Source organism: Corvus kubaryi, unplaced genomic scaffold (assembly GCF_017639235.1).
Source record: "Corvus kubaryi isolate FWS band 111438036 unplaced genomic scaffold, C.kubaryi_AGA036_p1.0 137, whole genome shotgun sequence".
Lineage (NCBI taxonomy): Eukaryota > Metazoa > Chordata > Aves > Passeriformes > Corvidae > Corvus > Corvus kubaryi.
In genome coordinates this window covers 5,696,002-5,711,340 of record NW_024580671.1, presented here as the reverse complement: position 1 = coordinate 5,711,340, position 15,339 = coordinate 5,696,002, and the positions used below count along the sequence as shown (strand labels likewise).

General features: G+C 37.9%; 1 protein-coding gene across 8 annotated transcripts in view; it reads left to right on the top strand.

Annotated features, from left to right (window-relative positions):
- Window positions 1–15,339, top strand: part of NAV3 (neuron navigator 3) — a 524,494-nt gene that overhangs the window by 339,201 nt on the left and 169,954 nt on the right. For all 8 annotated transcript variants that reach the window (XM_042017696.1, XM_042017695.1, XM_042017693.1 and 5 more), the window contains 2 exons: window positions 420–537; window positions 1,258–1,310. In XM_042017696.1, coding sequence (XP_041873630.1) covers window positions 420–537; window positions 1,258–1,310 — 171 coding nt within the window. The remainder of the gene's footprint in view (window positions 1–419; window positions 538–1,257; window positions 1,311–15,339) is intronic.

The window sequence follows — 15,339 nt, the reverse complement described above, 5'->3', positions numbered from 1 at the left end:
CTATCACTTTCTCTTAGACAGCCCCAGAGTATGAACCTTGTTGGCGGGGCATGCATGGAGGGAGAAGTGTGGTGGGAGGTGGAATTGTGGTAGATGTGATTGATTTATGACAGGAGTTTCCTTTACAGTCATAAGGGGAATTTTGCTCGGTCACAGCAAGTTTGAACCCTCATGAAACAGCCTGAATCATTTGAAGCTAAAATAAAACAGAGGATGGCAGAGGGAGGGGCATGGCCGTTAGGGGGAAAAAAAAAAAGTCAAAAAACACATTAAAATTGTTTCCCTTGGTGCTGACTTCTTAAATGGGAATGTGTTCCAGAATAGTTCTGCTATGTAAGCCAACATTTGTTTTAAGACTTTTTATTGTCTTTTTTCCTCTCTTCCCCTTCTTCCCCTTGCCCTCCTGCTCTGCTCTGCAGATTTACACTGACTGGGCTAACCACTACCTAGCAAAATCTGGCCACAAGCGGTTGATCAAGGATTTGCAACAGGACATTGCGGATGGAGTTCTGCTAGCAGAAATCATCCAGATCATCGGTAAGACCAGGGCTGAGGGAAGCACTGCGAGCTGACTCCTTGCATGGGGGAATATATAATTCAAGCTGAATGTATTTAACAATAAGATGAACCCTGAATAATACAATTTGACTGGGTCCATATGTCTCTGATATGTGTGGTTCATCCTTGTCTTAATTAAAAAATATGTTTATGTGAGCATGTTTGGAAGTTGCTGTTTAACCATGCTTTAAATGGCCAGAACTGTATCTTACACACTTTGAATTGTCAGAAATGAATGCTCCATTAAACCATATGTCTCCCATGTGTGCATTTTGTTAGCTGGAGTGGCTCATACTTTCAGGGATTCCTTGAAACTGTATCCTGACCCTGCAAAGACAATTGTGGAAGATTTCATGTCAGCAGTTATTTTGCAGGGGCTGAAGAATTAGCAGCGACCTCCTTTGCACTTCCCCTTTTGCATGATTTGGCATATGGAAGCAACTGCTGCTAACAAGAGTGTTGTTACTGTATGACTGAGCTGTACTTAGAAAGGAGCTCTCTGTCAACAAAACCCTCTGCATTTTATTGCTGTGCCTTTTCTGCTTTTTTTCGGATTTTTTTTTTCCTGTTTTGATTTTTAGGTTTCTGGGTTTGGTTTTTTTTCTTTCCTTTTCTTTTTTTTTCTTTTGACCAGGGGTTGGAAAGGAAAGTTTTATCTCATTGTTTACTTTTGCTTTTCCCCTCACTGTTTTTGTTTAGCAAATGAAAAGGTTGAAGATATCAATGGCTGTCCACGGAGCCAGTCTCAAATGGTAAGAATAAAATACATTTTTAGTTTGTGTTGGCACCACTGCACCTTCCTAAAATGCTTTTTAATATGGATTTATATAAAATATGAATATTCTGTCCCAATTTTACCATAAAGTTCTAATTCTTGTACAGTGTTCCTGATACTTTTTTCCACACATTCTTAGTGTTTTTCACTTTGTTTCTGTGCTAACTTTGGATCTTGAGATAACTTGACAGCAAAATTTCATCACTTCTAATTAATCCAGAACTGCCTTATCAGACCTGTTCTTCTGATGATCCAAATAATTTCATTTAGCTTCGTTTTAAGGGCAGTAAATCCAAGAATAAATTATTAAGTGGAGTCTTTGTGTCTGGAAAACTGGTTTGATGAACAACACTTGCCAAATTGTTTTTAAATATAAATAGCCTTTTGGATTGTCCACTGTGAAGTCCAGCTAGATGAACTGACTCCAAGACTTTCAGAAATAGCACTTTAGTCATATAGCTCTCTGAGCTATAGCTGGCAGCTGTCTAAAGACTTTTTAATACTCTCAGACAAGAAGCATTTCGTGACTGTGATTCATATGGAGTCTTATTAATCTTCTACTGTGTTTGTGGCTAGTCAACTACCACATAAGATGATACCTCCTTAGAAGACTGTGAAAGTGACAGACACAAAATCTGAGCCTCAGTAAAATCACCATACATTTATTGAATCATTTGCAATTCAAGTCATACTCTCCCATGCTGAGGTCTTTGCCTTTCTGTTCGCATTCAAATAATATATAAATAAGGTACATGGTTGTGTAGCTGGCAAGGATTTTGCGGTATAGTGATTTGGATGAGCTTGCATAATAGCAAACTGCTGAAACTGGGTTTAAAAATGGAAACAAAATAGAAAAGAAAATGCATTTGTTCAGTGCATTTTTTAATGGTGGAAGGTGCAGCTTTTCTTTGCAAAGTGTCAAGAGTTAAGGGGAAAGTTCTTGAGTACTAGTGAAGTTAATAATGGAGTCTTTTGGTTCTTACTGTTCAAAAAATGTGCAGGTTTAGAATAAGATTTTCTCTGACTTTCAGACTTTTTGAAACAGTCAATAGAAAGAATGTACATAATTTCCTTAATAATAGTTATTATTTTACTTACTCATATTACAGCAGCACCTAGTGGCTCTGGCTGAGAACTTTGGGAACTCCAGCGTGGAACTCTAATATTACACTCACAGATCAAGAGATAATCACTCTCTACTTTAATCACGTTAAAACTTGCCATTCCAGACAGGCAAGACAAACAAGGAGAGACAAAAGCACAGTAAAGTGGTGTGATTTCCCAAGGTTATGTAAGTGGTTAGTGGCCATCGAGGATTGCTTAGGGACCCACCGCTCGTTGTCTATCGAGCTTCATTGCCATGAGAGAAGGACAAGCTGCAGAGAGAACTATTCACTCTAGCAATATTTGTATCTCCAAAACAACACTGGTGTATGTCCTCTGTTGCACTTCTATGTGGCATAGGGATTCTGGATTTCATCTCTGGCTTCATGCAGCTATGGGGAAAACATGGTCAGTGCATGCCCATGCTGCAGCAGTACTTGTGGCTCTCTTTTGTGTTCATCTTTCTCCTCCCATAAGCCCATCTCTCAGCTCAGCCAGGCCAAAGAATTTGTCCCAGGTGCTCTGGGTCTCAAACCAGGTGCTTTGAAAACTCCTGTGCCTAGTCATACATCAGTGTTTGCACGGCGACTAAAGTGTCGCATTTAGCCACTTTAACTTCATAATAATATCTGTATTTATCCTTCTTTTGATACAATCTCTTTACTGAATTGCTTTTTCCCTACAGACTGATCAAATCATTTTCCTGTCTTTTCACATACTGGTTCTGTACTGCTGATTTCTAAAATGAGTTAGGAAATTTAAAATGAAGTTAAAGTAGTTCAAACGTGTCAGTTTTTCTTTCAGAGCATCTCAGAGACTCCAGGTTTTGAACCTGCTCTCCATTTGTTTCCTTTGGGCTGTGCACTGGTCTAACCTAACCAAAGACACAATTTTACCAGATTTTCAGGTAATTTTCCTTGGCAGTGCTCAATTTTGCTAGCCCACTCAGTTAATGGTAGGGCTATTCTCTTCTCCTTATAGCAGTGGACTCTGAAGGTGTTTGTAATATGCAGGGGAAAAAATATAACAGTGGTTGAAGCTAGTTTGCGTGTTGTATGTTTGACATACACTAGTATGTAGCAATATGTCCTGTTAGAATTTGCCAGAACACCAGCCATCAAACCAGCAACAGTCAAAATATTCCAGTAACATTTGTTAGCCATTCGTTCACCGCTTTCGTTTTAAAATTTTTAGTTAATAAACCTCAAGAATCCCACTACCCTCTTCTTGCACATATGTTTTCGTAATCCTTGCTCTCATAACTTGCAATTAAGGGGAAATGTTCTCTCTATTAATCTGCCATTTGATACCCTTTCCAGAAGGCCATTGATACCCATTTTCAGGAGGTCTAAGATATTTTATTAGTTTTAAAAAAGCTAGGGAGCACTGACATGGATTGTCTGCTGCTGGAAATACTTGATATTCTCTGTGGATGAAATTGATAGTGGTTCATAATTAATCACTACCAATATTCCCAAGTTCTGTTCCACTCACAATTTGGTTTTCCTCTTGCCAATGGCATCATCTTTCAAGTGATTTTTGAGGCATCTCAATTCAGCTGTTGCCTTAGATTGTAAACATATTTTAATGTTTATTTTAAATGTATATAAAATGCTTGGGGTTTAGTTTTTCTTTAGTTCTATTGCAATGTGTTGCACTCTATGCTCATTTTGGCATTGATATATAAAATACTTGCAGACAAGGTGAATTGGCTCCATAGGTCCAAGTTCATAAAAATTAAAACCTGTGAAACGCAGCAGCACCCAGTTTCTGCATAGTTACCTTTACCAGGATTCTCGTGGCTTTCATTATGCTCACCCATTTGATGTTGAACACAGAACTTGAGAACCTGAGATGTACTGGGGGAAAAAGTATTTCATATTCTAATCTCAGAAGCTTTAAATAAATGAAATTTGTAAGAGAATTAGAGAGGTTTACTTGTTTGCTGGGTAAGTCTACTGTGGTGTAAAGATTTTGGTATTTCTAAGGAATTGTTATCATAAATATAATAAGGATTTAAACCTATGTGTATTACAACATATGTTGTCTGTCCACAGTGTCATGTAGAGTATTGCCTATTTTTTCTTTACAGCTATTCTTTCAAGGAGCAATATGGCATTTCATCTATTTTTTCATCATCTCTTTGAATCCCTTCAGTGGAAAACAATGCCGCAATAATTTTTATAGTTTCCTTGTATGAATTATTCCATAAGTCTATCAATTAAGGACATTTCATATCACCTTTATTTAGAAAATAATGGGATTTCAAGGGTTTACCTTTTGGTAAAATCTGAAGCTAATTCCTTTCTGCCTCTTTATAACCCATTTGCTTCTTTAATTTCTGTTCCAAGTTCCCCCATCATTAGGAAAAGCAGGATAGAGTCCTGGGTAGAAAATATCTTACAAAGCTTTTATCTAATTGTTCAAAGAGAAAGCATTTAGAGTGGTTTTTTTTCCTCCTGAACAAATTATAAATATAATGGAAAATCTCCAGTGTTTTGGCTTTTAACACATCACATCAGGCATACAGTAAGCATACAGAGCATACCAATTCAATCCAATCCATCCTGGGGTAGTTGGAGAAAATGCAAGAGAATCAAAAGGTGTTGGACTGAAAATCTTTTAATGGTGACATTTGCAGTGTTGTCACTAGCAAATTCTACAAACATCATTTTTCTATTCTTTCCTCATGAAGTTTACAGTGCTGTCAGCAGTATAAACAGTAAAATAAATTCAAAGTTGACAAAAATTTTTTCTTTACTACTCTTCAAGTTGATTTTTTCCTTCAGAGACTGATGCTGCCTTAATAGGTTTTTTTTCTTAGAATTAGCTCTTGCTACTTCCCACAAGAACTGTTTCTGCCAATACACATCTAAGTACAAAAGCATCCTTGATTTTTCTTGGTAGCAGGGGTTTTCTCATAGTTATGATAAGGCTGGAAAGACCTTTCTTATTAAAGAGTCTCCTGGTGTTGTATGCATTTCATGAAGACTATTTTTTATTTTGTCAATCTGATCTTTGGCACACTTTTCTACCAATTTATACAACCAAAGGTATGTGTCAAAGGTAATTTTTATGGTTTATAATACAAATACGCTGTGGTCCCAGCAGCCAGGACCCAGCACACGGCAATGAGCTATTTCTTTTCATCAGCATTGTTATTGAAGTTTTCCTTCAGATATTTCCCCACCTCAGCTGGATTCTGAATTCGTTCAGGGGGGGAGTTCCAGGCTACTGGGTCAGAAAACTGCTTCAGGATCTGGCCTGTGTCCTCCCATACCCCACACCACTTAGGATTTTCCTCAACTGGGGCAGGTGTCTGGGCAACCCCTCTGGAAATCTCAGCCCTTGTTTTAGGCAAGCTGGAGACTACATAGAGGAACCCTGCTAGGTAACATAACAAGAAGGTGGTATCTTTGACATCCAGGGGAAACTGGACACTTTCAAAATGTTACGTGTCAGATCTGAAGGGGAAGAAGGAGATGAAGGGCTGGGAATTATCATCCCCTGCTTTTCCCCTAACAAACTGGGTGTAATTGCTAATACATTCCAAAAGAAAACTACCGAGGCCAGAATGGAAAAACAACATAATATACACATTCTCAACGGTTTCCATTACTTAGCCAAACTTCGAGAGATCACTAACACCAGGAATATTAAAATGGCAGTCCTGATTCTTACTCCTGACTTACAAAAGGTATAAGCCAGGGACCCGACTGCCTATAGCTGTGGACATGTATTTATTGCTAGGTTCCACAGAAGAATTATTAAATCAAACAGCATGGTGATGACTTACTGCTGCACCTCAATACAAAAATGATTCAAAGCAAAATGTTTTGGTTTTTTTGCACTTTCACGTGCCCCTTAAATAAAAATACAGGTCTTGTTCATCCTGGAAATCAGGGAGTTGAGAAGAGGTGTTGGAGCTGTAGAACATTGCCAAATTGATAAGAATCTTTAGTAAAAAGCTTTAGTTATCAACGCTACCACTAATTTTGTGTGAGCAGCAGTGTATCTGATAAAAGTGGGAATTGGTGTGACTATGTTTAGAACTAATAAGATAATTTCTACAACATAGTACTTTATTTCGTTAATAATGCCTTTAAAAAGATGCTAATAAATTAAAAATGTTTTGTAAAAAAGACAGAAGAATGCCAAAAATGTTGCTTTATTCTATGAGACTGAAGAAAAGTTGTGTACATTAACAAGAGGAAGGCAGAGTAGGTCAATCAGTCGCTGCTTAACAAGGGAGCTTTTTCGGTGAGAGAGAAAGTTGAAGTGTGTGAAGCCTAAAGATGAAGTAGGACAAAGTTACCATATATACTGGTAGACATTGCTTTGTAACTTACTGGGCTAGATGTGCTCTGTAGTGTTCTTGTAGTCCCACAGAAGCCCATGGGGAGCTCCATCTCTACTTCTTTGCTTGGGTTTTTCTCTGGAGGAGGACAAGGTTGCAAGAAAATGGGGTGCATGCAGATCTCTTGTAACAGGGAGTCAGCCTGTGGACAGGACAAATAGGTGGAAACTACAACTGCTGAATGTGCCACATGTGTCCTTCAGACTTCCTCTGACATGGATGTGCTGGGCAGACACTGTGGAGCAGCATCCATCCGTGTTCAGCAACGTCAATATCCAAGCATGATGTTCTGTGTCTAAAAATTATTTGTGAAAAACTGGGTAATTGTGTATAAAGTAAACGTTGAGAGTTCTACTAAGGTTCATGAATTCCTTGTGAAAATGTGTGTGGTATGGTTGTGTGTAGCTCTTTGAGGAATGGGAAGCCTGAAAATATCATTCCTGTGTTCACTGTCAAGTGGGCCCACATGTGACCTCTCCCTGCCTGCACAGTCTTGAACTGTGTAAGAATCTCCGGCTTTGCTGGTGCAGTTGTTGGTGAGTTTGGCTGTATGGATTCAAGATACACTTTCTGTGCTTTGGAGCAGCTCCAGGTGAGCCTTCCACACAAGTGTGACAGATTGAAATATATACAGAAATTCAGCTGGGTGAAGAAATATGGTCTCTTGGGAAACTGGGAGTTCAATCTGAGTTTTGAAAACTAATCCCAGCTCCTTTAATGTGCAGGCCAGTTTCTTCCTCCAGTGACACCTATATGACCCCTTTTGACATCTGTATGACCCCCTTTTTTTTAAATTCGGACCATATTGTCCACACTTTCGTGCAGCCTCAAGCCATCTTGTTGTCCAGCTGGGAATTTCATGAGGACATTTTGCCCTCATTGTAGATGAGCCTGTCCCCAAATGTTAGCAAGCTCCTGACAATTGCATTTCTTCCTTGGACTTCTTAAGTGGCAGCAGAAGCATCATACTCCCCATTCCCTGGGAAAATTGGGTCATGGTAATATGCATCTTATATATTCTTCGGTGTCCCACCTCACAAACACTTACTGGTTAATTACACACTTCTGAATCCAGCTCTTGCGGTTTGGCAGGATAAAGTCTTGTGCAATTAGGTTTTGGGGAGAACTGGGGGTAAAATACACATTAGAGCCACACTGGTAACAAATACTTCTTTTCACCATCTCTTCTCTCCTACCTTGCAACACTGGCAGCTCCAGGTGGAAGTGTGGACAAGGCTGACACAGCTCCATTATGAAAGGATATAAGCGGGTAATTTTCTGTGAGGGAAATGGCACTCCTCAATCTGATTCAGATTTCCCATTTTTTGATTGCACTTTCAAATAGGCCCGTATCTATTTTTACTTAACTAGCTGTGCTTTGTGAGTTTCTTCACTAGGTAGGTGATTTACATTCAACTTTTAACCTTTCTGGGATTCCCAGAACCCAAGGGCCTGATACTGTCATAGCCAGGAGCATGTCCTAACTAGCCTTCTGAAGATGCTTTCTTGGACAAGTACTCTCATTTCCTAGGTAGGTTCAGGGTGTGATCTTCCTTTTAAGAACCAATCCCATTCCCACATCCTTCTCCAGTGACTGCCCTCAGCTGTTTGAGGGAAGGCTTTCTTGGACATGTTTGACACATCCAGACACTTGCAATCCACTATTCAGCATACAATGTACTAGATGGCTTCAAAGCATTTGTAATTTGTTTGGCATTCAGTGAGTGTTGAAGCCAACTACCATTGAAGTCTCCCATATTTAAAACTCTTGAATCATGAATGATGACTGCAGGACAAAATTTTAGAAGCTGAACTTCAGGACTGTAGTTTCCTTCTTTGTTTTAGACATTTAGGAAAACAAAAACCAAAGCCATTTTATAAACTCATACACCTTGCTCATGCCTTTTTTTATGTAATTCTCTGTGCCATAGAAATTTAAGATTTCTCTGGCTAAAAGCAATGCATGTAGATATATCTACAGTGAAAATATGCACATATATTGAAGTTTGGTTTTTTTTTTTTGCAGATGATATTAACTTGACATTATGACTAGACTAAAAATGAAAATGAGAATATCAAGACTATAGACATGTAACCTCAAAAGAAAAAAGATAAAGGGAATAATGAGGGTCTATCTAAGTATACATTTTGGGAATAATTGTGAATATATGAATGGAGAGAATAAAGAAAGGAAAGAGAACAATTTCTGTAAGGGCAAGGTTAAAGGTGTTAAGGGTGGTTGAATCTCAAGGATGTAGATGTTTGAATTCTTGTTTCAAGTTTTGCTGAAAAGAGATTATTAATGTTATTAACACAGCCAATTTGAGTAAGATGAGAGGCAAACTGGTTTAGTATAGAACTGGAAGAGGAGGAAATCCAACTGCTTCTGTGAACAAACCCTAAAATTTCCAGAAACTCAAGAAATTTAAGAGAAAATATAGATGGGATGACAGTTGGACAGACAGTTGCCTTTTTGTGGTAGACCAAGCATATTTTTACTCTGAGAGAACAAGGAAGCTGAGGAAAGGATGGAAGAACTGCTGCAAGTGTGAGATTAGTAAAGAATAAAGAATGGAAGACTTCATTCATCCTGCCTAAGAATGTTACTGTCTTAGGAAGGAAGGGGAGGAGAAGGCAACAAAATCATCTCTTTTTTGATATGGTTTGATTCTAGTTTGCTTGTTGTGAGACCTCTTTATTCTGCACTGAAACAAGCAATTCTCTTTACATTTAGAACATTAAATTTGAGAACATTAAAAGGACCACAAGATTTATAACAATCTTTCTTCACAGAACAGCTCAGAGTTACTCACTATTATCAGGCACTGATATACATATTCCCCTGAGTCACTCACATTTGACTGTCTGAAGTCATAAAAGAAAATGGCACAAGAACACATCCTGAGTGTTATTTTACTAGGCTAGAAGTACATTATTCATGAAGTATAAATTGTGCGCTGTTATTAGCCTTTTTGTTTACGCTTACAAATCCTTTGTGTTATTACTGTGTAGAATCATATGAGAATAACTCATCTAGATGTTAATGAAATAATCATGTCTTGAAAAGTACATATATTGTGATGAATACTTATACAGACTCCATGAAATCTACTGAGTCATTAGGTTAGGGTTGGGTTTGCTTGGTTAGGACTGGAATTAGGGTTATGCACACTTTGCTTCTGTAGACCAAGACTACCAAACACTAAAAGATCTTTTTATTCCTTAAAGTCAACTGTTTTCCCTCACACACTGCTTTCCTTCTCCCTCTCCCCCCTGCAATTCTTTGCAACTCACCTCCCTTCAATCTCTATCTGGAATATACCACTCATGCCACTGAGATATGACCATCTCACCCATCTGTCTCTTCTCCCCATCCCTCAACTGTATTTGTCAGGAACGTCAATTGATCAAAACTTGAGTTAAACTGTATTGGGAGGACATGCAGAGATTAAATGCTGCAGTGTGCTTGAAAACTAATGGGTGATGTACAGTGTGAAGTATTTATTGTTTGAAGAGATGCAGTTTACAGTCACTCCATTTCACCCATCTGTAATTAGCTTTCCATGATCTTCTATTTTTAGTTGGGTTTTCTGTGGTGGGGTTCCCTCCCGCCCCCAGAAATGTCATGTGAACATTCCCTGAAGTTTTGGAATTGAACTAATATATATTAGCAATACACATGCTTACACAAAGAGGTGAGGAATAAATGGCCTTGAAAGCTCCATTAATAGCAATGCACTGAAAAGTCATAACATAAACGTGCAGTTAAAATATATACCCAAAAATTGACTATGACATTCATTCTAGAAAGCACCTGTGGTTATAAGACATTAACAGATTTTTCCCAGACAGCAGCAGCAGATTACAGTAAATATGTGTGCTTTATGATGGTGTATTTTTATCATCTTCTATAGGGAGAGTATGTTATAAATACTAGGAATGTCTAGAATGTTTACTGGATTTAAAAATAGAGAAGAAAGTGCATGATATTTTGCTGAACAGCAAAAAGGCATATTTAAGCTGAACAAGAAAATAAACAATGTATCTGAAGTGGTTTTATTTTACAGTATAACCAAACAAGGCTTTCTGGTAATGCTGAGATTTTGTCAGTTTTCTAGATTTTTTCAAATGTCTGATTATTTTGGAACTGTGGCAAAATGCCAGTTTTTTTTAGTTACAGTTGGGGCCTTCTATTTAAAGATTTTCTAACCACTCCCACTTCTGCTTAGACTTTTGTAATTTTGAGTGCTGTATGTTATTTAGAAAAGGTTATTGTTCTGTGTCTGTTGAGTTTCCTTGGAGAGGTAGACTTCACAAAAGAACATTTCTTTTGTGAGTTGAAGTCCCCAGGCCTTTCACTCATCCTTCTTCCTGAAATAATCTGCCACTGCCTCTCTTGACAATGGAGAATTCTGCAGCTTCAGTAACAGCAAGTCTCTTGAGAAACGATGCGCACGTGTGTTTTGGTGTTTGCCTCACACACACGGTCATGAATATGTGTCAAGTACCTTGTGCTGTTTTCTTTGAAATCTCAATGATTCTACACACTTCCAAAGGTATTTAAGCCACTCTCCCTCTCATGTGTGAAGGAAAGTTTGTGGGAGCTTTCAAATTCTTGGAATTTTTGTATTACCTGGGCATCTGTGAGAGCATGAGGTGGCCACTCTTCTACAGATTTGCCAGAACTACTCTCTCTGTTCCTTAGAGTGAGTCCAGATTAAGTTTAAAAAAGATCTACTAGACAGATTTTGAGAATTAAGCATCAACATCTGCAAACAATAAATTAGGGCACACACCAAGTGTGAGTATCATCAGCTTTCACTTGGTTGGGCTGGGAAATGCAACTACTGGCAAGATGTTTTAATGGAGATACAGGAACTGTGCAATGGTCCATAAAATGCTGTCTGTGGTGTAATGTGTAAAGCAGCAGAGGGTGCCAGAAATCAACAAGTTGTGGCTTCCATTGTAATTAAAGGAACTAGCAGTGTTAGGGTGGGAATGGCTTGCATTGTGAGTTTAGCTGCAGAAGGGAAGAAAGAAGACACCTTTTTGTAATTTTAAACACTTACTTATGTTTAAAATTATAGTAAACACTGTCCAACAAATGATCAAGCTTTTGGAGGTATGGTGTGGTGCATTATGCCTAGGTGACTGTGCTGGTCACTGAATCATCTTTTAGCCGCTGTACATACCTGGTATTTAAAAGCTTGGCCTTAAAGCAAAGAGACTGCAAGACATGAGAATAATAAAGTAACGCGGAATGTCCTAGCAATCTAGTGTGTTAATTACAGACTAATGTGGCAACAAAAACTATCCTGTCTTTCCAAATTTAAAATGATGATGTACATTAAAAAGCCTTGACAACCTCCCCCACTCCTCTGTTAGAAAGTAAAATAACAAAAATTTGTTGCATCAAAAAAATTCGAGTTTTTTTGGCAGTACTGCATTACTTCCAGAATATAATACAATTACAGTGTTAGAAAAGGAAGAGAAAGAATGAAAGTAGGTGCATACTGAAACTACTGTGATCTGTCCAGATGTATTTTCTCACTCTGCCCTTGATCTTTGCTGGAACAGAAGCTGCCTACATCTGCTGCAGCTTAGTGTTAGCCTGTTTCCTGGAAAGAATGCCAAAACTGCTTGATTTTACAGTGTCTTTTACATATTCACCATTTTGGAGTTCCTTGACTTTTATGCACACTGACCTGCCTAACCTTGTGCTTTTATTTGGCTGTAATTATATTCAAAGAACAAACTCCTCTTTGAACCCTGCTGCAAATCCCTTCCACTTACAGCCTCTCCCCAGTGTGCTGTTGCTGGCACACGTGAATAGCACACAGCAGTGGTCCATCAGGTCAATATTGCCTCTCTGAGAATGACAATGTGAGGGGTGGCTTAAAAAGAACAATTGACCCTGGCATTTTTATTCCTTCATTCTCCTCCTTTTACCCCAATATCTAAAGTTGCTGTGTTAGGGAGTTAGAATGGACTTCTTTGCCTGCGCTTCCAGTGTATATTTATGCACTAGTGTTGCAATCACCATATATTCCATGAAATGTCAAAATGAAACGTGCTGTGTTTGTCAGGAAAAGTCTCGTGTCCCTCATGATCATGTGCACAGCCATGGGACCAGATGGAGAGTAGTCATGGTTTTTTCACTCATTGAAATAATGGCTCCACCAGCCTTCTCCTGCTGTCAAGTGCCACTCTGAAGTGGCACCAGATAGCATGAGGCACCTGAAATTGTGTTAGTAAAGATTTTGACAAACTTTGAACTGGACTTAAATACCAGTGTTAGCTCTAAATATAAACTCTGTTACACCTGGTGACCCTATTATGGGCAATGCTGTTAAGGTAGAGACGGGTAAATTGGCTTAAATTAACTTCAGAACAAGTATCACAAAGACTGCTCATTTCAACAGCATTAACTAATCCCTTTTCATGTAAAGGCTTTTGATCAAGTTAATTAAAATATTAACACAATCTCCTGATTTTATTTTTTTTATGTAACTTGTCTGTTTAAATCCACTATGACCTGAAATTTAATACATGAATAGTTAGAATACAGTACAACCATTTTTGTTTAAGCAGAAATAAATAGTATAAATAGAAATACAGTAATCTATTTGGCAGCTCTCAGATGTGCAGGACTTATTTAAAACACTCCTAGTCTGAGCAGTCTGCTGACCATATGATCAATAGATGACCACATGACATAAATCAGAGCTATACTTATTTAAAGTTGAACTTATTTTAAGTTGGCCCAGTGTCTGGATATGTATTGGTCTGGGCAGGGTTCATTTTCAGTGTCTGTCCAAGATACTTTTTTTATGTTGTTGGGACTAGGTTGTATTCAATCTCACAAACTAATCACAAATATTTTTTGCCTTTTTGATAGTTTATATCAGCTTAAAAAATTTGTTTACCTATGCAGTTCCTAGCAACTCTTTCAGGTGGCATCTGGACCAGCACCAAAACTGCAAAGTTCTGAACAGTGAATCTGAACAGTCTTCCTGAAAGAGAAATATACTTGTATTTTAGCTTGTAGCTTTTGGCAGTCTTTAATTCTATAACAATTAGATTATAATTTGTTTAGGCTTGTATTGTCAGCTAATTAGAACCTTGTTTGAATTATTCATACCTCTTGATTCTTCAATGTTTTTTTGGAATTACCATGGGAATGTACGAATGGCATTTTCCTCTAGGGGAAAAAAACACCACAAGAATTTCCCTTGGTTTCCACACTTGAGAAATGAGACCTATTTGCATGTAATAGTTAATATTTTTTTATTGTTATTTTCCATAAATAGTAGTTCATGGAGTTAGATAGGCTTCTGTATTCTAACTGCACACATAACTAGCCAGCATCCCAGCCTTGTGAACTGTTTCGCCTGTCACACAGATTTTCTCAGTAATTCCTCCCAATAACAACTTTAAATTAGGTGTTTGCTGTTTTTCTTCTGCTAAGAGCTCTTACTTAGTTCATGGGCAGATCAGCAGTAACACTCCAGGGTAAACATATGTGCAAGGGTGTTTTCACAGTTCTTGTATATATAAAGCTTCTATTTGGATTTCTTGGCATAAACAGTTTCAAAAGATTTATATTGTTGCATTGTATGAATTAATGTATTTGAAGATATGTGCCCCCTCTAAAGGCCCTCTAAAATACTTATTTTTTTCAATAATACTGGCAGTATTTTGGAACTTTAAAACACTTGGATAACTTTAAAAAATTGTTTCCTCCTACACTTTACACTTCATTGGCTACAACTGGAAGTGATGGGACAACAAGAATTAAGTGCTTGTTAAGACTTCATTTTATAGGCTTGAGAACTTCTGATGTTTCTCTTATAGCATTTGGCTGAGAAGTCAAGAAAAAAAATCTGATCCTGTTGAGCTGACAAGCAGATATCCCACTGCCTTCTGTGGTTCCAGGTGCTTTTATTTTCCTTGACCGAGAATCTAAACACGAGATCTTGTGAAAGTGTGAAAAATTCTTACCACAGTTAGGAGAAAGGGGCAGAGATAGGCAAGCATGAAAGCTGTTTAGAAGCATGGTATGAAAATATGTACAGCAGGGCCTCATATTCCTATGTATATTATGCTAAACATGGTTTAAAATGCAATGATCAGGTACACTAGCAAAAGTGAAAGCCTGAGTATGAGTCTCTTGTGTTATCCCTGTGGGTTTTAAAGACATCTGGTTTAATCTGAGTGGTTTTACTAACCTGTGATGTCAATTCATCATCAGTTTTTTTTGTCTTTTTCTTTAGGGCTTGGATCAATTTGAGTAAGTAATATGAAAACTAAACATAAAGGAAAACCAGTAACTTATGTTCTCTCATGCATGTATCTTCCCAAGGACTTTATGTTCCAGCTGGAGGACCAGCCACGTAACTTTAGTCCTACAGAAAACTCTGGGCTGTGCTTTTAGACGTTGCTAATAACAAGTACTTTTACCACTTTTCTTTTGATAAGCTCAATGTTCTAGAAATACTGTATGTTCTATAAATACTATATGTTCTATAAATTCTATAAATATTCC